This window comes from Echeneis naucrates, chromosome 16 (genome assembly GCF_900963305.1).
Source record: "Echeneis naucrates chromosome 16, fEcheNa1.1, whole genome shotgun sequence".
NCBI classification, from domain to species: domain Eukaryota; kingdom Metazoa; phylum Chordata; class Actinopteri; order Carangiformes; family Echeneidae; genus Echeneis; species Echeneis naucrates.
Window position 1 is genome coordinate 9,858,254 of NC_042526.1, and position 23,644 is coordinate 9,881,897.

The following is a 23,644-nucleotide window of genomic DNA, read 5'->3' on the forward strand; positions in this document are numbered from 1 at the left end:
TTTCTGTGTCTGATGTTGTTTCCCAACGGAATAAAATCCTGCCAGTTAAAGGAGTATGCTATGTATGCATTTAATCTACTCTAAATAAATAGATTTTGACCAGACACCTGCTGCAAAATCTGTTGCAAAGTCCCCAGAGGTCATATAACATGTTAACTGTGATATCTAATGTCCATTTGAAGTGTGTATTGTAAAAAATAAAAACAAATGCTGTCCTAGATGACTATCTAATGGTACTTGCGCTTTACATGGGTATTTCTGCCACTTAATTCAATCCCACCACCCAATTTTAGCTGTAAATGCTGTGCTTTTAAATTGCCTTTATTTATGACAGATGCAGTCCCTAAAGATCTTGGTGTTGCACAAAAAAAGTTTTAAGTGATTAGAAATGATGCAATATTCTTTAAACAATATGTTTAAAGTTGTGTAAAGTTCTTAGTTCCACTTACACCAGCTACAAATTTCACTCTGAAATGGTCCATTGTGCATACTGATCTATTTCTTCTTATTATTGTTGTTTCTTTTTTTTTTTTGGTTTTGTTTTGCACTGGGATGTTTGCTGGTTGTTGAGGGATCATTCTTTCGTCACTTACCCTCAAAGACCACTTGGTGTCGCCATTGCTTGTATAAAACTTACACTCCGGCGCTCCCAGACTTTGAGGACTATTGCTGCTTGGATGTTTAGGGAAAGTCAGGGAAACTATTACATGACTGACTTACATGTGAATGAAGTCAGTAACCTTAATGTCAGCTGGCCCTTATTTTGGAAACTTCTGGTCGGTCTCTGTGCAGATAAATAAAGAAATAAATACTCGTCCCTGTTAAAGTACTCATCGCCGCCGTGTTCGTTGTTGCCATCCAACAGCGGACGGTTTTGCGCAAGTGAAGCGTCATGTCCCATTTTTCCGATGTGCAGTGAAGGTGTCAGGCGCAGACATGGCCGCTCCCAGGCCAATCCCGGCGGAAGCAGGGCGGGATTTTCGAGCCGTGACGTCCAAAGTTTTCCAACAACTCTGCCACTCCGACATCATGGCGGTGGGATGAGGACGGACCGGGGGCACGGACAAGTTCAGAAAGCAGGGACTGAGGTGTTATTTACGGCGGTGAAAGAAGAAGAAGAAAACCAAAGAAAACTAACGGGAATATTTAAATCTCTCCCGGCTAATTCCCGGTAAGTAAGTTTGTTAATGTTCCGGCCGTGGCTTCTTTTTCTCACTTCGTCCAGACAAACGACTGTCTGTCCGGTGCAGTGTAACTTTCCAAAGTTTTCCGTAGTTGTAACTTTTTAACGGTCACTTTTGCCGGTGCTTTTTTTTTTTTTTTTTTGTAACGGTCCCGTTTCCTCATGATGGGGCAGCATTGATTTACCGGGAGGGAGATTTCACTTGTTTCCACTTTCCTGTGCGGGCGACATGAGAGAGAGAGAAAAAAGGTAACGAGGAGACTCAGTTAATGTTTAACGACTCCCGAGTCAATGATGACAGATAGTTTGGACGAGAAATTACGCGTTGAATCCGGTAAAAAACGCGGAGGAGCAGCTCCTGGACGGCCTCTGGCCCACACTGCGGTAAATATACCCCCAGGCCATGTCTCCTTCCTCGGCTGCACCTCAGATGGAGCTGGTGGCTCGGCCTTTTTACGAAATAAAATCGATCTGGCTGGGCTGTAAACTTCGGGGAAGCTGTTTAGAGTTGATGTCTTGATTTTGTTTTTTCCTTAAAGCTGTCATTTGAGCAGCTGTCGTTTTTTTTTACCCCTTTCAAGTGTTTGCTCTCCTTCTCTCGTGTGTTTTCCACAACAACTGAATCTTCTGCAAACCAGATTTAAGGTACTCCCAAGACAGTATAATCTTTGATTTACTTCGTGAGACTTTTACAAGTGCTGATTATTAGTCTGACTTCAGGGTAATCCGATTTCTTCCTATCTTTACTATCGAAAGAAGGCAAGCATTTAATGTTGGAAGATTGTTTAAAAAAAAAAATTCAAGTTGCAACAGAAAGATGGTTACTGATATGAAGTCGTGTTGGCAAGAGTCTTACACAGCAAAACCTTTGTATAACCCTCAGCTATTTTGATCAACATAACTTAACCCTGTGTACCACATGTAAAAAATCAGTGTTAAATTTCTTGCATAAATGTCAAAGGTACCTAACTTCGAAGTCAACTAAAGGTAAAAACAGTTCAATTGTGCGTAATGTGACAAGAATGTGGACTGCTGTCCAACAAAAACGAACTGCTGCTGCATACATGCAGGCAGGAAAGAAACAGAAGATTTTATCTTTTATAAGCCCTTTTTCTCCATAAAGGGCATCAGAATCATATATCTAACGCCATCTTTCCTCACAGTGTCATTCATTGTACAGATGCATTCTGTGCCTTCATGTTGCAGTGCATCCTGTCTAAAGATACACCCTGCGTGTAAGCGTTGTTGTTGTTGGTGGTGTGAAATTAGTGATAGTGTGTTCTGCCTGCTCACACAGGTTAGAAATAGCTGCAGGTTATTCCAGAGTAGTGCCCCTCCAGCAGCAGATGAATTCCTAGACTGTGTCTGCACCAAATGTGTATCATGGGCCACACAACCCACAACTGCACGGCTTCATTCATGCACCCTTAACATTAGCCCTGTCACTTGATCACACCAGAGGATCGGCTCAAAATTCAATTAATATGAGCATCCTGTGTAAGGCACAGCATAGTGGTTAGTGTCTCAATACAGCCTCTGAAGTTTTCAGTGCTGAATATAGAATTCACAGTGTGAGGTATAACAGGATGTTGCGTGCCAGCCAGAATGAAGCTTTTTTCCTTGGAAATGTGTGAAGGTAAAGACTAGGTCAAGGTCTGTACAAATCAAAACATTGAGAGTGTCATTATGTGGTGAGACCAATGCGGTGGACCTATCCCCTCATGTCCACAGATTTATCTTAGTAACATGGATAAAAAAAGAAAAAGTAAAGCAAAGTGCTGTAAGATTTATGCTTGGATTGTAAATTCCACTCCCCCCAGGCCTTTTTACCAATTGTGCAGCTCGTCTCAATGTGGGCTGTTAAAACCAGCTGCATAGCTGCTGTAAACACTTTCTCCAGCCAGACACAAGTGGTTCTGATGCCCCCCCCCCACCTCGATTTCCTGTGTGCAAGGCCATAGAGAAACTACAAGAGTGTTTCTCTTTTTTCATATTTAGGCTCTCCGAGTGTCTAGTGAGGATGAGTCTGACAGCTCTCCCTGCCTGAAGGGACCAAAGCTGATGGATCTGAAAAGCCATTGTACTGATCCACTCTCCCCCATCTTCTCATTATTCTTTGTATGTCTCCATGAATTATATGGCTGCTTTCACCAAAGGGCAAGATGCCTTTTGAATATTTTTTTCCCTGTGGTTTTGTTTTGAGGCTGTATGGGTCTGAAGATAGGCAAGAGGCAGGCAGGTGCTGTTAGACATGCCTAGCAAACTGTAGCATTGCAGTGCCTTGCAGTTTGTCTTTCTGTCTTTTGTCTTCCCATTCCTTTCAGTCAAAATACCCTGATAGCATGAACAATAGTCATCTCTGTTTGTCTTATGCTCGGTGGTAAGTGGTGCTTATAGAAGGGCAGACAGTGAGACATTGTTTTGAGAATGATGCTTGCTTGTTGTGATTTTTTTGAGACATCTCTTTTGATAGGAAGCCTACACAGACGGAGTACATCTTGTTTGTTGAGACTGGATCCAGGTAATAATAAAGCCCTCCTTAATTCTCTTTTAATTCACAAACCAATTAAAACATGGTAGCATTTAAAAGATTAGTCCAAAGATTGATTGATTTAAAGTGAACCTGCATCCATATTTTTAAAATACAAAAAAAATAAATAAAAAAATTTAATAAATTATCATTTATTATTTAAATATTTTTCTAGTGAATCGGTACTGGTGCCATTTACTCAAATGTTAGAATTCATTGCTGTTTTTTTACCACATTTTTGTTTTAGATACAATGACTGTGGGCAAACTGAAATATGTCATACTGGGTTCTAAGAAATGAGACACACTTTACATCTGTTATAATCATCATTATTTGCAGACACACTGGGCTGAAGTTTTTGTGTTTTTTAAGACAGTATGGATGAAATCACCTTGTCAGCTTTCTAGCCAACTCTTTTGTTTACATGTGACTCGTATACCATGGAGACATCCCAGCACTTGAGGACACAGTGCACTTCTCTGTAATTACCTCTTCATTTTGTTGGACTTTGTGTCTATTGGATCCAGGATGAAGTCACGGAAATGCTCAGGCAGTCTTTACACTTGCTAAGCATCAACAGACAGATGGGCAGTAGGTTTTTTAGCAGCATGTATAGTCTTGGCTTGGTCTGTTTGAAGTTTGTTTGCTGAAAGCCATGTGTTAACCTTACCCATGTTTGCCTTTTTGCTACAAGAGAAAAGCTGACTCAAGTTTTTGAGGGGGTGCCCTGCAGGCACTTTGTGAATCAGACACACCAAACTGTCTGTGTCATCTGCTATTCAAGACTGATTTTTCTGCTATTGCATCTGATACTATGTTGTAGTTAGTCCTCCTCCTGATTATTCTAGATCAGCCCAGCCTGCGTGCAGTCTTAGACTTGTAGACAGTCTCTCAGCTGAATTCAAATCATTTCCTTCATAAAATTTCTGACATTTCATGAGACAAATTATTAATGTAATTATGGAAAAAACATTCCATATGTTTCAATCAGTGGCACTCTTAATCTTGAATTCACTCCATAGATTATTTGTGTCCAAGATATTCCCTTAGTGTGTTTGGACATGAGGGTTAGGGGCTTGTCGTCTTGTCTTTTGGTAATAACTATTTCTGCGTACTGCAGGGCCTTTTTAAATGTCATAGTACACTGTATGTGTGCTTGTCACATTTGTGCAAGAAGTGGGACAAGCAATCACTGTAGGCAGAGGGGGGATGTATTTTTACACAGATTCAAAACTTTATTGTTGGAAACCTCTGAGCATTTGACTAGAGAGCTGGCTGATGACATGCTGGTTCTTCTCTCCTCTCTCAGGCTGCTCTGTTGTGACGATCCTTACATTTCAGTTCATGACTACTTCATACATAATGGAAAATGTCTCCACAGGAATGCTGAAATAACAGTCTAAGGTCTGTGGGTGGTTTCCATAAAGTTTTAAAATGGTCCTACATGTCAGTGTTAGGCACTCCCAGGATGTGAGGCAGCTGATTAAAGGAAAAGGTGTGTGTGAGTGAGTGAGAGAGAGAGAGAGAGAGAGAGAGAGAGAAAATGAGTGACTGAGCATGCATGCTTGTGCATGCATGAATATACAGCAAAGCCTTTTGATTAAAACCCTAGAGAGAAAGAGACTGCTGTCCTGTTTGGGGCGGATGTCCAAGACTTGGACTCTAAAATGTATCTTCACTGAGCTCTAAACAGAGTGTCCAGTGTCCCACTTGTAGGACATTCATTGTGCCAGGTTTTTTGGTCAATGGTCTAATTAATATTCTGAAATGCACTATTCATTAGTGTTAGTCTGACAAAATTAAGACAATGTCTGTGCCTTATAGAGCTCAGAGAGGTAAAACAACTTAGCAGCACATGCAAGTTATTTTTATTTTCTAAGAGATGCTGGTCACATGAGACATGTACTACATCATTTACTACATTGGGGGATTGTAGAGGGTTGTTGAGGACTTACTACAGTTATAGCCTGTTTCCTGGGTGGGAACACTTTGTAATGACATGTTCTACACAAACGTTTCTGCACATTCTTTTGCCTAGAAAGCCAGCTTGCGCGCGCGCACACACACATATATCTGAAGCACAGAGCTGCTGCTCCATCGACTTCTTCCCCCTGTAAATTATTCTTGTTAGTGTGTCATGCAGCTAGATTAGTGGACAAAATAAACTTTTTTAGCTACTTTGTTTTATTTTATATCCTTTTTATTGGATGCTCTTATTTTCTTAATAGCTAAATTGGTGTTCCAATTCACTGCTTTACGTGACGTTGTCATCACTGTACATTTTAGAAGTGTATTTGTCTCCTACCAGGTTTAATAGTGACTGAAGATGATGTCCGATGCCAGCGACATGTTGGCAGCTGCTTTGGAACAAATGGATGGCATTATAGCAGGTAAAATTCTTTAGTGTTCAGCATCAACATAGCATTTTATTCAAGAACGTTGCGGTTCCTTGTGCTGCAATTGTTTTATATTGTTGATATATTTTTATAAATGCAACTACATTGTAACAATGTACAATACTTTTACTCTAAACATTCTGTGGTGTCTCACGTTTCAATAAGATTTAAAATTGGTATTACGTGTATTTCTAACCTTCAGAATTGGTTCTACAAATTGGTTCTTTGGCCTCTCTCATACACTATTATAATAATTGTAGCTTTAATTCTAAAATAACTTCATGAATAATGAGATAGTGGATTCAAATTTTTTCCTCACACTTATCTCTCTTTTGATATGCTTCTTCACATCAGGTTCCAAGACTCTGGACTACTCCAATGGGTTGTTTGACTGCCAGTCTCCCACCTCCCCTTTCATGGGCAGCCTGCGGGCACTTCACCTTTTGGAAGACTTACGGGGTGTCCTAGAGTTGATGGACACAGAGGAAAGGGAGAGCCTTCGCTGCCAGATCCCTGACTCCACAGCTGACAGTCTGGTTGAGTGGCTTCATGGTGACATGGTAAGAAGCTTGTATGTTGTTAAGACACATAAATACTACACAAAATGGATCGAATGTGCAAAACATACAGGCGCAGGTTTGAAGATTTCCAAGCAAAAGAGCATGAATATTCACATTTTACAGGTCAGATAGTTTTGAATAGTATAGCCTGAGACTGGATAAATTTCACTGGTAATATTGCACAATATTGAGGCGTGAGAGTCAGTAAATGTGGCTTGAGTGGTTTAAAAGACTGCAGTTCTGTTATATAACTGCAGTTCACTTATCATTACAAGCCTTAGCACATCTGCTTTGCTGCTGATGAAGCTCACTCTATATGCTCCATTAAAACTCAATGAATACAGACAAATGCAGTGACGCTGTCTTGTATTCAAGTCGATGACCAACTTGAGTAAAAACATGACTGTCCTTGAGTTTCCTGGGAAAGCAAGATGAAATACTGGGCTTGCTAATGTCACATCCAGTGTGCTGCAAGAAACTTTGGACGCTTGGGAACGAGAGTGGTGTTTGGGAGCAAGATGGGCTTTAGGCCAGATGAATGCCAGAGTTTTTGTGTAATGCTGCGAGTCACACTGTGCTGCAGCTTAAATGTGAGTCTTCTTCTCAGCCATGTAAGGTTTTGTTTGTGCAGGATAAAGCAGTGTAACCAGTCACACTTTGATATGAAGCATTTCATGTGCAATCATTACAAGGCACTGTGAGCTATTCATCAGCATGTTGATTTAACTTAATCACACCACATACCCATCTCTCTTCAAAAGTCTAAAATAACCTCTAATGATTCTCTGTCAACTTTTCTGCCAATGTAGTCAAATGGACATGGCTCTCTGGGTGGGGGTGACCACTACCAGGAAAGGCTCTCCCGTCTTGAGAGTGATAAGGAGTCTCTAGTGCTTCAGGTACTCATCTCGCAAAAAGTGTTGCTTTTAATTTGACCAAATCTCAAATATTAGATTTCTAATACAAAAGAGACTTATAAATGAATGTTTTGGTTTTTTTTTATTATTATTATTATTTAAATGGCTTCGTAATGGCTTGGTTCCATGCAGGTGAGTGTGCTCACAGACCAGGTGGAAGCCCAGGGAGAGAAGATTCGGGACCTGGACTTGTGTTTGGATGAGCACAGGGAGAAACTTAATGCCACTGAGGAGATGTTGCAGCAGGTACGAGTGTGTGTATTTGGCATTATATTTGTATGCCTCTGTTTCATATGTCATGAAAAATTTTCTGTACACAAGATCAGTAGTCGTATATTCAGCCAAAAGACCTGAATTGAAGTCATCACTGTCAGAAAAACTCAGTGTTGTAAATGTTCATTGACTAGTGAGCTGCTTTGTCCAGCTCACAAGTGTTTCTTACCAGGGGCTTCACCTTCTGTGTACAGTCAGCTGTTGAGATCATGCTGTCCATCTCTATCTTTTCAAACAAACACTGTCATATTTTTGCTAACATCAGCAAACCATAGTAGGACAAACAACAAGACAACGCACACTTATTTCCAGTGTGTGTGTGTGTATATATATAGGTATAGCTCTTTTAGATATTTACTGAAATGATACCCATACTGTGCTGCCTATACTGACCACATGGCAACCACATAGTTTTGTGTGTGTGTTTGTAAGAGCTTTCATTTATAATTGTAGGAGCTTCTGTGCAGAACTGCGCTGGAGACCCAGAAGCTTGAACTCATTTCTGAAGTGTCCAACCTGAAACTGAAGCTAAATTCTATGGAGAATGAGAGAGTGGACTTTGATGACAGATTTAGAGACAACGAGGTATGTGAGCAAATTTTTGGGACAGGAATCCCCTTTGTTTCTGCCAGTGTCCTTTCTCTCAAACCTAAGCAAACATGCACGCACACACTCACATATCAAACAAACACTCATCCCTGTTGTCTTACACCTATTTGGGAGACATCTTATTTTTCTTAGTCTCAAGACAGCTGTGTGATTAGTAATTAAAACAAATGTGCCTTCTGTGCTTGTGGTTACTTTAGATGAAAGACCAGTGTGTTTTGCTTTTGACTATGTTTGAATTTATTGTCCTCTGTTCAGAAGCTTTACTATCATTAAGAGATCAGTCATTTGTTAGTGGAAATGGGATGATGAACCATGGAGAATATGTGGCTCATTGCTGTCAATGTTGCACCTTGCAACACATCAATCACCTCTTTTTTTTTTTTTTACCAGCAGCTTCCTCTCATTGTATCACTGCTGCTGCTTGGAGATATTTGCTCTCTCATAGGTGCATTAAAAGCAAAGCTGCTACAGTATATTTTATACTTAAAAAAAAAAAAACTGAACCATAGTCATCTCTTTTATGAATAGAGTTTAAAAGGCTTTTTGTTTCTTTTTAGGATTTGATTCTTGAATTGAATGAACTGCGGTATAGATTGGCAGATCTCGAAAGTGAAAAACTACTGTACGAAAAGAAGCTTAAATCCACAAAGGTGAGTTGTCACAGTAAAATTTCCACACACCCCCCATTTATATGAAAAACTAGTCATTTAATTTCATATTCTTAAGCCACAAAAATCATCAAGGTCATTCAGTCTACTTCGCTGGAATTTGTTACTTTCTTTTGTATTCTAAAATTCTCTGTACTTTTTCATGATCTGGAGAAAATCATTCATGTCTCCATCTTGACTTTTTGTGACTCTTTTGCATCATTGTGAGGCAGGTCAGGCCATTAGACAAGACATCACCTCAAATAATCTAAAAAAAACAGCAACCATTGTTTTATTTGCTGAAAGTTAATGAGGGACTGCACCTTTGCAGTTGCTAACCACTGGGGTTAAAGCTGCTCTCCAGCTGAAGAGCATGTTGATGATTGATGTCTATTTTTAAATATGCTAAATATCTTCATATGAATCTTGGGTATTTCACCTACTTGACCTCCTTTTTATTTTTAACATCTTGCATCCCTATTTTCTCTTTCTGCCTTGGTTTGTCTCTCTACTGCCAGTCGCTAATGGCCAAGCTTTCTAGCCTGAAAATCAAAATGGGCCAGATGCAGTATGAGAAACAGAGGAAGGAGCACAAACTCCAGGCTCTGAAGGTTGGCTGTACTCAGGATGACTGGTGTGCTTGCTGTATGATTTTGGTTTTTGACCTCTCCCTTTGGCTCCTGTTTTTATTTTTGAGGGAAAAAAAATCACCAAATCTGCTGTGCAGCAATCTTCCATGTTTTGTTTTGTTTTTATTTTACTCTTTATGGAAAATGTCATATTTTGCCAACGGTCAGTTAATAAACTCAATCTCCTGAATTCTCTACAATCAAAGTGTGTCCAGATATTAAAAAGAAAAAAACCTCTTTAAGCCTGCCTCTAAAAAGGACCAGTTCAATCAAGCAGTCATCTTTTTGAAACCCCAGGCATGCTTATTTATTTATTATTATTATTATTTTTTTTTGTGAGTTGGCAAGAGCTCTGTGTTGTTGTTGTTGTTGTTGTTGTTGTTTGTTTGTTTGATTTTTTTTTTTTTGTTTTTTTGGGGTGTGTGTGTGTTTTGCTTATCCCTCTTTACACTTGTCCCATGGATTTCCTTCAACTTCATTAAAATTGCTTGATTCTTTCATCTGGGTAACTAAACATGTCCCCTGTAATTGCCATCACCATAGCCCTCTCAAATATTGATACCCACCCCACACACATTACCCCTCAGAGCAGGTGTGGCCGGTATGTCGGTATGCCACATCAACGTCTGTGAACCTTTGTATTGTGGTTTGTTTGTAGTGTGGAGGGTAGGTGGGGGAGGTGCTATCTGTGTAGAGGAAATTTCCTCAATGTTGTCCTCTGTTGAACAGGAAGAATTAGCCATACTGAGGAGGCAGCTGGAGGGCAAAGACGGCGAGATGAGGAGACTACGGGATGAGACAGGCTTCAAAGTCATCGCCTCAAGCAGTGCAGATCCTACAGAAAGAGGTGGGAAAGCCAGTTGAATCATAAGCCTCACTGAAGTTGAGCACAAATGATGTTTAACCTCACATGTTCAACTTAATTTTATACAACTGACTGGTAATGTCTATGTATAGCTAGCAAAGCACTAGGATAAATCCTACAAGAAGCTAGAATCTGCAACCACACAGTGAGTGTTTGTTTCATAATTCTTTGTCCTGTTTAGTCTCTCATCCAGATGAAACTCTTAGAAAGAGGCTGAAAGAAAAACGTAAGGGGGGTTTTTATGTTTGTGTTTATCACTGCATTATTGCACCCATCTCAACCCATGTCTGCATGAACGAGCATGAGCCATCTGAACTCTGCTTGTCCATTATAACCTAATGGAGCTCTAGTATCTGACCACAGAGCACCATACCTCTGTTAAACTTTTAATTTTCTGATTCTGAGTTTCAGCTGAACAAATCACAAGGTCATCCACAAGCCCTTATCAGTGTATTTTTAGTGTCCCACCTGGAACAGCCCCAACGAATGTCTGCTTTTTTTTTTTTTTTTGTTTGTTTGTTTTCAGTGGGAATGAGGAATGAACTATGTTGTTTGTCATAACTGTTCAGGCTGCTCACTCATCCTCCTGCCTCATGTCCTTCAACAATAATCACCTCCTCTACCCCTGAATATCTGTCCCTCAAACTCCTCTATATCCTCAGCTGCTCACACTACCAACCAGTGTGTGCCCTGCTAACCTGTAATCTCATTGTCATTGTGTTATGTGACAGTATCTTTGTTGTGAGTACCCTCTTTATGTCTTTGCCTTCATAGATCAGTACACTTTTTTACTCAAGTAGAACAATTTCATTTCACTCAGTGCACACCCTTGCTCACCATGGCCCTGCACATATAGTCACCTACTGTGCAAGAGTCAGCCATGGGAGGAGCCTTGAATGAACACTTGCTTCATCGTTTTTCTGTGATTAGTATCGTATAATCTGCACACCTTTAGACAAGTTTGTTCTAGTTTCTTGTTACACATTGAAATTTGTTTGTTTGCAGTAAAATCTCGAGGATTGTAAATATTGAAGGTTGACTGCTAACAGTGTGTGCATTCTGTAAAGTGAAAATGCTCTACCAAAGTGAAATCTTTAAAATACCTGCTCACACATAGATTTGGTAAAGCAATTTGAAGCTGATACTGTAAAGACTGTCAGTAATATTGGAGCTAGTAGTGTCCTTATGTATCTTACAGTTTCTCCCTGTGTGCTAAGACTCATCCCCATTCTTACGGCTTTCAAAATCATCAGCACTATACTTCTTTGTAATAGTTTTTTCTCCTTACTAGATGTGGAAGTGCAGAGAATGAAAAAGGCGGTTGAATCATTGATGGCAGCCAATGAAGAAAAGGTATATTTGAGAAGTTGTGGTTCTCTTTGTAACAAACAAAGTAATCGGTCTCTCTTCCTGAAAAATGTTCCTCACAATGTGGTTTTCTTCTTTTCAGGATCGTAAAATCGAGGAACTAAAGCAGTCACTGCTAAGATATAAGAAAGTTCAGGACATGGTGATGTCAGTGCAAGGTAAAAAAGGTAAGGCATCTCTGCTCTCTGAGTTTTTGAATGAAATTAATTCAATTTTGATTTCCATCAAGTCAACATTGATGTATGCTTTGCAATATAGGTTATACAATATAATATATAATATATAATCACCCAAATGTGATATCAATTTTTTATATTTATATATATAAATATATATATATATATATATATATATATAATTATTGCTGTGTTAAAAGAGGATCTTAACCGTTTCTTCTGTTTGCCTGTTGGTTGTCCTATGGGTGTATCTGTATTGATTTGATTTGGCTGTTATATACAACTTGTTCTGTAACTTTCTACAGATGATCTCTTCTTGGACTGTCTTTTTTTCTATTCATTAACGCCAAGTAAAACAGCTGATTCTTATTTTACAAGATAAATTCCATCTTTTTCTCTTGTTCATTCTACATCTTGTTCATTGTCCACTCCAGAGAAAACAAAAGATAATGATCATGCTGAGAGTCACAGTGATGGATCCCTCGCAGTCATGTCAACCAACTCTGTTTCACTGGAATCAGAAAAGAATGAAGTTACAGACCTTCAGCAAAGGAAAAGCCCAGATGAGGTCGTAAAGCATAACTAATGTTTGCATTTTGTTATTAAAAAAATAAACAGTATCAGGATACAGCTTGAAAAGAAATCTTATTTAAATAATGATGATTAAAACACTATTTCACAGCCAATTTCAGTGCTGCAGAAGGGTATAAGATATTTACAGTTCTTATGCTATATTTCTAATTTATTCCTAATTACTAATTAGCTGAAAGCTCCTTACCTTTTTTATGCCCCCGGAGAACTTCAAATCTTGTTAAACTCTAAAATGGTCAGTGAAACAATAACAGCTCCCTTTAATTTCACACGTTTCAAATGATTGCTGAAGGGCACGAAAGCCAATTAGTTAAATAACATCTCCTGTCAGTTCACTAAGCACAAATACTGAGATAGACTGCTGTGTTCCCTAGGCCCCAGGAGAGTCTATAAAGTTTTTTTAAGTGGTATGTACTCTGAGCTTTTAGGGAAAAAAAATATTATTTTAATTAAACTGCTGCCATCTTTTATTCTCATCCCAGCTGGAACATCTCAATGGACTGACTGAGGAGCCTTCAGCACCAACTCCTGAAAGGGATGCAGAACAAGTATCTGATTCCACACCAAATGATATAGAAAGGTAAAATATGACAAGACTGTTGCACACGCATCACTTTGTTAGCCCTGAGTTCTATATTTGTATATTTGTTACAGCAAATACTGAAATATTTGTTGTATTAGCATACAAACACTCACAATACTTTGTCAATACCATTCAGATTTACCACTATGTCTTATGTGGTACTGTAGACTCTGTCTACACTCTAACATGTAGCCCCACACTGCTGCTATTGACCATCTCTCAACTTTCATATCTGAGCCACGCTGCCATGGGTAAAGTCTGTTATGGTCATTTCAGCGGCCAAGATATCACAAAAGCTGGAAGTCAGGACCACCTGGATGAGGGTGACAGGAGAAATAATGAAAAGGCAAGAGAAAAATAATCTTTCTTTATTTGTGATGGTTGCCAAAAAGAGTATAACATACAATTATATGCAGTTATATTACATGCAGTTATCCAAGTAAATGGGAAGTATGCCCCAGATTGATTAACGTTATGCTTTAGCAATCTTCTATTCTCTCTCTAAACACTGATGTTTTACCTGAGACTTTTTTTTTTCCTTCTCTCAGAATTTGAGTGCAGAAATCAGTAAAATGAGTGAAAAACCACCTTTGAGTCCCTCTGCCACCTTACCTGCCAGCACAGGGGACGACAGTTTCGGCTCGAGAAAGGCTCGTTCATCGTTTGGAAAAGGTTTCTTCAAGATCCGTGGGGGCAAGAAGACGGGCAGCACTCCTAACCTTGGTAAGAGCATCCGTGTTTGGCAGCTGGTTAAGCAGTGTGCAAAGTGACTCAGACTGTACTTGATGTCACTGTGTGACTTTCAGTTAGCTGGGAAACTGACTGGCTGTGTACTGAGTGAAATTTTTCTTCCACCGTAGAAAACATTTAATTTTCCCAAGCCACACCCTTGGAGTATACTATTTGGACCATCATTTAAATCCCACATAAACTGTGGTCCCCATTTAATTATGGAAATCTATTTTTGTGCTGGTGCGTACCCTTTGTCCTGTGTATTTGTTTTTTGTGTGTGAACTGTACACATGCAAGTCTGTGGTTTTTTTGTTTTGTTTTGTTTTGTTTTGGGGTTTTTTTTCTCTTTTTTTTTTCCCCCACCTCCATAATCCTGTTGTTATTTCAATCATAATTTCTGCCCTCTTGTCTCATTCTGTTTCTGTTGGACCCTGTCGTGTGTTGCGTGTGCTATGTAACACATGGAGACCGCAGCCGGAGTGCAAGTGCGCCCATGCTAGGTACAGTATAGACTCCAGGCCATTGTAGGGTTGTAGTACTTTTCCAAAGAAAGCAAAGTACTGAATACATTCTATGACTTTACATCTTTGCCTTTTCTAAACTCAATCATCAGCTGACATCTTTTTATCATCACATGTTGCTGTCAGTAGCTGCAGTGCTTTAACCGCCACACCCTTTTCAAACTGATAGACAAATGCTGCACAAATGTTGTTTGTCCAACATACAGTCAGTTTGTTGTGTATGTTGATTTGCCTGTGTGCTTGCATGCATTTGTTGACACTCTCTTGTTTCTTTCAAAAACTTCCCAACCACCAATCTGAAAATCCATACTAACAGATGAAATGGTTTATTTGGATCTTGAATGGCCCCACCACCAACCTCCAACCACTAAAAGAATTAAACCAACCAACTAATGAGTTTTATTTTTCTCTTGAAATAAAACTATTTTATTCCAGTCTCAGCCAGACATCAGCCGTGGCTGATGCATGTGTAGTAGATAGGGTAATGCTTTTAATGCCCACAACCTCTCAATCTGTCTAGCAGAAGCTGTCATGTGTCTGTCTTGAATGTTTTCTTGCCCCATGCAGCAGCTCTGTCTCCACCAATCTGTGTAAGTCTCCCACAACAATGCCATGATGCTGATTATCTTGTGTGGGCATTTGTTTCTTCAGCTGAAACAGAGCGACAGGGCACTGACCATTTGGATCTGGCTGGGCTGCCACAGAGGTCAACTAATAGCGACAGCACTCACACACTCCCTACAACTCCAGAGAGCAGGAAAAAATCCAAGGGAATAAAAAAACTTTTTGGAAAGTGAGTAGAAAATCACTCAAGATGCTAGAATTATCGATTTGTGTTGATTTGTTAACTTTAAGAATAAGATATTTGGTGTAATTCTTTCTAATTCATCCAGAATAAAAAAAAAATACTATGAATGTTTTTACATTTTGTTGAGACTGTTGAAATGATTGGACTTGAACATCATGTTTTAAAGGTTAAAAAGAAGCCAGTCTACCACATTTAACCTGGATGACAACCTACCAGAGGGTGAGTTCAAGAGGGGTGGAGTGCGAGCCACAGCAGGACCCAGACTGGGTTGGTCTCGTGATCTCCAGCGAGTCAATAAGTAAGTCCGTGCTTTCAGACTGAATAATGAGACCTAGAATGTGGTTTCCTTTCTTTGGACAGAATTGAATTGAATGTGAGTCTAATGTACGCCGAAGTTTAGATATAATGAGGATTTTTTGACAAAACAGTCTTTGTCATTGTAACAAAGACATTATAGACAGTTGAACTATGTCTCCCAATTAAAACTAGAACCCCTTTCTTTTTATACCATTACTTCGGTGTGTCTACATACATTCTGATAGTTTTTGCTATTCTGTTCTGTTTGATATTTTAGTGATGTGGATGCTCCCTTTGCACGGTGGTCAAAGAATCAGGTGTGCGACTGGCTACAGGAGCAGGGTCTTGGTCTTTATGTGAACATGGCTCGTGTATGGATCTCTTCTGGACAGACTCTGCTACAGGCATCACAACAGGACCTGGAGAGGGTGAGATGAAGCAGAAGAAAAACTTTACTCAAGCTGGCAGACAGGCAAAATATTCTGGTTGCTGATCTAATGCTGTGTAGCACCTGGGGGTGTGTCGTCCTTACTTGTCATCTTGTTGATGTCTAGGAGCTGGGCATCAAACACCCACTGCACAGAAAGAAACTGCAGCTGGCTCTGCAGGCCCTTGGCTCAGAGGAGGAGGATAATAAAGGAAAGCTGGACTACAACTGGGTGACAAGTGAGTACAAGTCATCAGTGGAACATTTTTGCAAATCTGGAAATCTATTGTTTATTTACTGATTTTTATTTATTTTTCATCCCTCTTTGTTTCAGGGTGGCTGGATGACATCGGTCTGCCTCAGTATAAGACCCAATTTGATGAGGGCAGGGTGGATGGTCGCATGCTGCACTACATGACAGTGGTGAGTGTTGGCAAGAGACGTGCACTCTTTCCACAAACCCTGCAGATAAGTAAGACTGACGACGTGAGTGCCACTGCAAATTAGGACGACTGCTCCGAGTCTGAGCTCCAGTGTAGATGGCCTGGTCTCAACCTCTGTGATAATTGTGACAGAGCCGAGTCCTCTGGATCTGTTCAGATTATGATGTCAGAGGTTCCTGCTGATAGATTGCTGCGCTTAGATGGCTTTACATTTAAAAAAAATATATACCTAGTCAAAGCTACAGAAGCAATTTGATAATTCTTTTTTTATGTTTTTATCTCAATATTTCTGACTGGCAAAGTCTCAAAGTGTAGCTTGTCTTCCTCTGTCCCACAGGATGACCTGCTTTCTCTGAAGGTGGGAAGTGTCCTGCATCACCTCAGTATCAAGCGAGCTATACAAGTGCTGCGACTCAACAACTATGAGCCTAACTGCTTGCGTCGCAGGCCTTCTGATGAGGTTTTAGCATCTTTTTCATATATAAATATGCTCTTAGTTTCCAACTTGTGGTGTTTTCCCACTTTTCTAATCTTAATATCCGCAGAACAATATAACTCCAGCAGAGATTTCTCAGTGGACCAACCACAGGGTGATGGAATGGCTGCGATCTGTGGACCTCGCTGAATATGCTCCCAACCTGAGAGGCAGCGGTGTGCACGGAGGTCTGATGGTGAGAGAGTAGGTTGTTCAATCTTCTTGGGGTTCAGATGCTGTCCAAATGTTCTTACCTCTAAGCGTCTCCACTCACATCAGGTCCTGGAGCCACGGTTCAATGTAGAGACCATGGCATTGCTGCTCAACATCCCCCCAAATAAGACTCTTTTGCGTCGCCATCTTGCAACACATTTCAACCTGCTCATTGGCTCAGAGGCCCAGCAGCTCAAACAGGAGTGTCTTGAAAACCCGGATTACACTCTGCTTACTGCCACCACTAAAGTCAAGGTAACACATGACTTATTTAGGATAGACTGTCTACACTTCTAGTCCTGTTAGTGCCTTGAATACACGTAAAAGGAAATGAAAAGGGTTTGCTGTATTTGACTCACAAGTCGATTTGAATTGATGGAAAACATTTTAGGGACATCTACTCTGCTCTTTGAATGTTAAATTTTAAATATGAAAATATCTTCTCTCTCCCTTTTCATATCAGCCAAAGAAGCTGTCATTTGGTAACTTTGGGAGGAAGAAACGGCAAGAGGATAATGAGGAATATGTCTGTCCGATGGATGTGGAGATGCCAAAGGGAAGAAGCTTCCAGAAAGGCTTTGAGCTCCAAATCTATGAGGACGACCTGGACAGGCTAGAACAGGTAATCTTGGACTTCAAAGCGCAAACTGAATGATTTTATACCAAACTTAAATCATTATCACTGATACTGTGCATAGTTGACTGTGATGTACATCTGAAGTCTACATTTAGTTGTTATGTGTTGTGTATTTATATTCACTAGAGTGAGTTTTTTTGTTTGTTTTTTAGAAGTATCAGGTTTCCTGAACTATTGTGACTCTCAGATTATTTGGACTAAGAGCTGCTGCTTTTTCCGCAGATGGACGACTCTGAAGGGACTGTGAGACAAATTGGAGCTTTTTCCGAAGGCATTCAGAACCTAACGGTAAGAATGAAACGAGCACATTGAACTCATCACTACCCTCATATCCATATATTTAAAATATATTTTTTTCCCATGTATTGTGGCTTTTCCCAGAGCATGCTGAAAGATGATGAATTCTTCAAAGAGATGTCAAATTCACCGAACCCCAGTGTAACAGATGAGGAATCTAACGCATGAGAACATCAGCACCACAAGACCTGCTCCTGCTGTGAATTAAACTTTGTGCCAACCCTCTGCACCCGCACACAGACTTGTCTCAACCAAACCCCCAAATCCTCACATTTCTTTGTAGTGCTGCATTCAGAGATGAGCCAAAAGTATTACAGTGTCTTTCTTCAGTCTGTTCCAAACACAGGTGATGTGAGTCCAGTAGCACAAATACTCCTGAACTTTGTCTCCGTTATAGTTGTCTGATGACAGAGGGAACATTTAGGGCAACACCACTGTTTGCCTGCCAGCTGGTTTCTGGAGATATTTATGTACTGGCATCTTTCTTTTTTTATAGCAGAACTCAAGTGTCATACAGCACAAAGTGAACATCTAGGATGTGCCAATATAGATTTTAATATATATCTAAATTGTCTTTGACTGTAGAAATTTTGGGGGAAAGGAGATGAACTTCATAGAAGTAAAATTCCCCCATTTTAGTGTAAACTCTGAAACAGCTGCTATGTTTTCTACAGAACTGAAATCTTCTAATTTGTTGAAAATACTCCATTGTGAAGACTGAGCAGGCTTTCACTCAACAGTAATACTCTGCATGCATTTGCACCAATACATATCACCCAGGTCACATCCTAATGAATACCCAAGCATGGTATTGAAGTCTAACACATCCATATATGCGTTTGTCATTTATTTAATATGATTTGAATCTTAAGTTGATTTTAACAGAAACTTGTTGGCTTATACAGTTCATTTTGGAAAGCTGTTGTGGAATATTCACATTACTGAAAAGAAGTCTTGTCTCAAAGTGATAATGTAATGCATCCCTCATCCATACCGAAGAAGTTTTCTTTCTTTTCTTTTTTTTTTTAAACATTTATCCACTTTCGCAATCAATAAAATAATTTAAATCCTCAAATATGAAGTCTTTAACACGCGATGTGGGCAGCATCTTGGGGTAATAGCCTAATTCAGTGCTGAGTGATAAAAAGCAGCCTGCATAAGTTCAGGACATAACCAGGTTATTGTATACTCACCCGTTCACGCTTCATAATGCCCTTCTTCTCACATGCCTCCCCTTCATTAATGGAAAACCTCTAAACTCTCAAACTGGAAGATGCAAATTCAAGTAATTCATTTACTTGATACTTAAATCAATTAAGCAACAGAATTTGAATTGAGTTTCAGTGCTTCCCTCGAGACATACTCCGTCAGCAGGTTTCTGTTTGCTCATCATCTTCTCCACCCACATCAGCTCAGGGCACCACAGAAACACACTCAGGTGTTTTGAGGGAGGAGTGCGCTGCTGAAACCTAACTGGTCTCCTGAGGTTGGTTAAAGGAATTTAACTTCAATATCGACCATGGTGCCACCACAGCATTTAGTGAGGCTGGCAGGTGACGAGCTGCTGGTCTGGATCTGGGGTTGGTATAGCAATGCTTCATTTGAAGTGGGAATCAGAAAACCTTGAGGCTGTTGACACCACATAAATATCATGGACTCTTTTACCATAACTGTAAAAAAGTCACCACTTCAATAATATTTAAAATAAAGAATGTGTCAGCTGTCATGCTTTACTTTGCATTTAGCAAAAGCCGGATTAACAACTGCAGTAAATACTAGCAGGTATACAGGAGGCCTTACAGTTTGAACCAAGTATTCATAAATATTTAATACTTTTTTTTTAATTTTATCTACTTATGGCAATGAGTTAAGATGGCTTTACCATCCCAACAACTGATGCAAATATAGAGGACTGAGCGATATAAAACTGATGAGCTATTAGATGGAAGACACTTAAACGTCATATCTATACCAGTGGCCTTGTAAGTATCTGAACTTTAATCCTAAACAGATGAAAACACACAACAGGATGAACTCATGTATGTTAAATTGTTTCTTGAAGAATGTTCTTCGTCTCATTCAATCCTGCTGTGGCTGAATGTTTAATCAGACAAACCAGAACATGATTTAACGGTCCTCCATCTTGTGGCCCTGATGTCACAGTTGGATTTTGTGTCAAAGTATCATTTGAAGACCTGACTATATTTTTTTGCTAATTTATTATGCTGTTTGGTATATTCTCTTTCATTTCTGTGACTTCATACTGACTCTGCCCGACTGGGCCAACACGACAGAACCAGATTTGACTTAGACATGAATTCGACAACACAATAAATGTAATATTGTTTCTTTCAAGTGGCATCTGCACTTGTGTTAGATGTTTTCTTTTTTCTTTTTTTTTTAAACATGTTTTTATCTGACAACTCTCTGAAAAGCGAAAGGAACTGAGAAAAACATGAGTGGATTTGAAGTTGTGCTTGATGCCTAACTGCTTTCACTTAAATGCATTAAATCTGAAGAGAAACCTCCCAGAGACAAAGCGCCCTCTGGTGTGTGGACCTCAGAGCTGAGGGGCTCCATCTCGGCCAGTTGCCCATGTGCAGCTGTAGGACACGGACTGACGAGCGGGGAAGCACACCATTGAGCACTCAGCTGTGGTCCCATCTGAAGGAGCAGACACCAGTATCATGGCTGCAAGGTATTTCTTCTTATTTTTGACTTTTACATTCACCTGAAAATGTATATTCCTGGAGTCAGAGTGAGCAGGCTGTTTCTCTCTATTTAAATATTTCAAATGTGTGATGTGCAGGTTTTGTGGAGTCCTCGTCCTTCTTTCGGTGCTTCTCAGTGGGCTGAATGCATCCAGGTACAGAAGACTAAAGCAAGATTCCTAATAAGTCACTGTGATTATTGGGATTTTCTCAGCAGTGTGTACTTTCTGTAACAGGCCAGCTGTAAACCAGGAACTATCCAATCTTTTTAATGAGCTGTGGAGGTTGGATGTGAATCGCATGAAATCTGGGATAGATTACACAATTTCTGTTCAGGTATGCAACACATTTTTATTCACGACATGCACCCCTCAGTTTTTACCAGGCTGTATTCTGTGTTTGGACATAGGGGAGGGCAAGTTATGTGAGCCAGGGCAGCCAGGTTGTGCGGGATTACGCTACCTATCCTCTCTTCTCCAACGTCAATGAGAACAAACTTAAGAACGCAACTACAATCTCCAGTAAGTGTCTATGGACCAGAGGCAGAAACTAGTTCTCACTTTCTGATCCAAAAAAAAAGTTGATGCGGAGGCGTCCCGACTATAATCAGATTTCTGTTGCTGCAGGGTTCATGAAACTTCTGGACAACTATGAGCGGTCCACAGGCGTGACAGAACGAGTCACAACAGAGGAGCAGACTGAGATTAATCTCTTCCTGGATGCCGTCTTAGAGACAGAAGTCATGAAGGTAAATTAAACATGTCACAACTGGTTGCATCAAGCAGGCAACACATTTTAATAGCTCAGTTCTGCTCTTATACATTTGTTTACATATCTTCTATTAAGATCATATGTAATTTATAGAAATTCTTTTGCTTTGCACTAACTGTTTCTGGTTTTATTTTCCTGCATTTTGTGGTTCGGAGTGGGCTGGAGGCTACTCCTTTGGGCCTTTTGTCTCTTCCTGCCTCAGTCCAACATTGAGCACATTACTTGATAGAGAGAGAGCGAAGGAAAACACAAAACATCTGTCTACAGCTGTGGAATGTGTTGGCCTCAGTTGTCTCCCCAAAGAGGACCCCTGGAAAATGTGAACATGTTGTACTTCTTGGCTGATTGTATTTCGGAGAAAACGCACTAGATGGCTGTAGGGCAAAAGCCTTTTCTCCAAAAGAACATTACATAATTGAGTCAAGCTTGTTATAAAATGCAGAGGCATCTCCCAGTGTAAGCATAAAGTAAATCTCTAGGGGGAAATTACTTCATTGGTACCATCATGCACAGCGCAGCACAGCAATACAACAAAAAGGAAAATTAGAAAAGAACCATTGAAAAAAGTAAACGTAAAAAAAAAATGTACATTAAAAAAACATGCAGATAAACTAAAAAATAAAAAGAAGCACAATACAATGCAGCTCTGTATATTGATGACCATTGTTCATTTGAAGAATTTACATACTTCAAAGAATATTATAAAGTTTACATGTGTTGCAGCTAAGTTGTCATCTGTCATATTCCTCATGAGACTTTTTTTTTTTTTTTTTCTTTCTTTCCCGGGAGAAAGCCTTGCACTCGAGTTATGAATGTGATAAATGTGATTTCTTCACAGCGGGCTCATAGGTATCTGGTGAGCAAAGGACAGTCCAGCTCAAACTTGAGGCTGTTTAAGAATCAGCTAAACTTGATCTGGTTCCACCTCTACCACAGACAGAGAAATGCAGGGTGAGATTCTGAAATGGTCATCATAAGATACAGACACTTGTGTCTATGTGTCTATATGACATCATTATTTTGAAGTAATGGCTTATTTTATGTTGTGTTTCTGAACTGAAACATCCACCAGCCTGGACTCCTGTGGATTCGAGCATGTGTTCGTGGGAGAAACTAAATCTGGAACAGAGATTGTCGGTTTTCACAACTGGATCCAGTTCTACCTGCAAGAAAAAAATAGCCACTTGGATTACAAAGGATACAAAGCCAGGGAGCATGACTTGGTAAGCACAACAGTTTATCAGACAGAAAATGGCCAAATAAAATAAGCCGTTGTCTTTAAAATCCACACATTTCTGTCCACAGCCTGATCACGACGACCATGTCCTGAACCTCCAGTTCAGCTGGCACGGTGTGGTGAAACCTGTTGGGAGCAGCTTCATTGGCACCAGTCCTGAGTTTGAGATGGCACTCTTTACTGTCATCTTCCTGATGAACACAGAGAGGAGCACCACCGTGCTGGTCAACATTGACCAGTGTCAGATGGAGCTGGTGGTCATCCGACATGGACGCTCCCTCGGCACTGCGTATCCCAAACTGCTCAGCAGTAACAACAGACATGTGGTGCAGCGTTCACATTAAATTGGTATCTGACACAACATGGCACATGTGTCCTGGCTTGAGAAGGTACTCAAAGAGACTTTGGTCCAGTTAATAATACAACACAGACTTGCTTAATGAAATCATGGACACACAAATAAAAGTTTCTATCTTCATCAAGGCAACAACAATAACATTAAAAATAAAAATAACTGATGATTTTTTAAATGTTTTTTTTTTTAAGTGTAGAAATAAAAACAAAATAAACTCATGCTCATTTACAGTACTTAAATCTTTCTGTTTTTGTCTTTTGTTTTTTCTACAAAGACTGAACTCCTTCACTATAAAAGTCTAATTAATGAAGACACAACATATGAAGCAAGATAAACACAAACCATTCCTATTAATATTGTTGGATAATCCTGAATAGAGAAGATATGCTTCGT

At 39.8% G+C, this 23,644-nt stretch overlaps 2 protein-coding genes across 5 annotated transcripts; both read left to right on the top strand.

Annotated features, from left to right (window-relative positions):
• The first annotated feature begins 1,038 nt into the window (after window positions 1-1,038).
• On the top strand, window positions 1,039-20,478 carry ppfibp1b (PPFIA binding protein 1b). Of its 4 annotated transcripts, XM_029523932.1 has the most exons (27): window positions 1,039-1,171; window positions 6,022-6,103; window positions 6,464-6,669; window positions 7,479-7,568; window positions 7,719-7,832; window positions 8,313-8,444; window positions 9,026-9,118; window positions 10,474-10,591; window positions 10,791-10,835; window positions 11,901-11,962; window positions 12,060-12,144; window positions 12,588-12,721; window positions 13,227-13,324; window positions 13,604-13,673; window positions 13,876-14,050; window positions 14,527-14,559; window positions 15,232-15,373; window positions 15,555-15,686; window positions 15,963-16,113; window positions 16,240-16,351; window positions 16,447-16,535; window positions 16,893-17,015; window positions 17,101-17,226; window positions 17,310-17,498; window positions 17,707-17,865; window positions 18,103-18,168; window positions 18,262-20,477. In XM_029523932.1, exons 2-27 carry the CDS (start codon window positions 6,040-6,042, stop codon window positions 18,343-18,345), a joined length of 2,892 nt encoding a protein of 963 aa, XP_029379792.1. In that variant the 5' UTR covers window positions 1,039-1,171; window positions 6,022-6,039; the 3' UTR covers window positions 18,346-20,477. The 4 variants fall into 4 exon arrangements, with proteins under 4 accessions (XP_029379792.1, XP_029379794.1, XP_029379793.1 ...); XM_029523934.1 differs by lacking the exons at window positions 10,791-10,835; window positions 14,527-14,559 and adding an exon at window positions 9,634-9,726 and having other exon boundaries at window positions 18,262-20,478; XM_029523933.1 differs by lacking the exon at window positions 10,791-10,835.
• A 251-nt stretch (window positions 20,479-20,729) lies between these two features.
• endouc (endonuclease, polyU-specific C) lies at window positions 20,730-23,466 on the top strand. Its single transcript, XM_029523936.1, has 8 exons — window positions 20,730-20,875; window positions 20,987-21,043; window positions 21,125-21,224; window positions 21,298-21,409; window positions 21,515-21,636; window positions 22,498-22,610; window positions 22,732-22,882; window positions 22,965-23,466. The coding sequence occupies exons 1-8, from the start codon at window positions 20,865-20,867 to the stop codon at window positions 23,238-23,240; spliced, it is 942 nt and encodes a 313-aa protein (XP_029379796.1). The 5' UTR covers window positions 20,730-20,864; the 3' UTR covers window positions 23,241-23,466.
• Window positions 23,467-23,644: the final 178 nt, after the last annotated feature.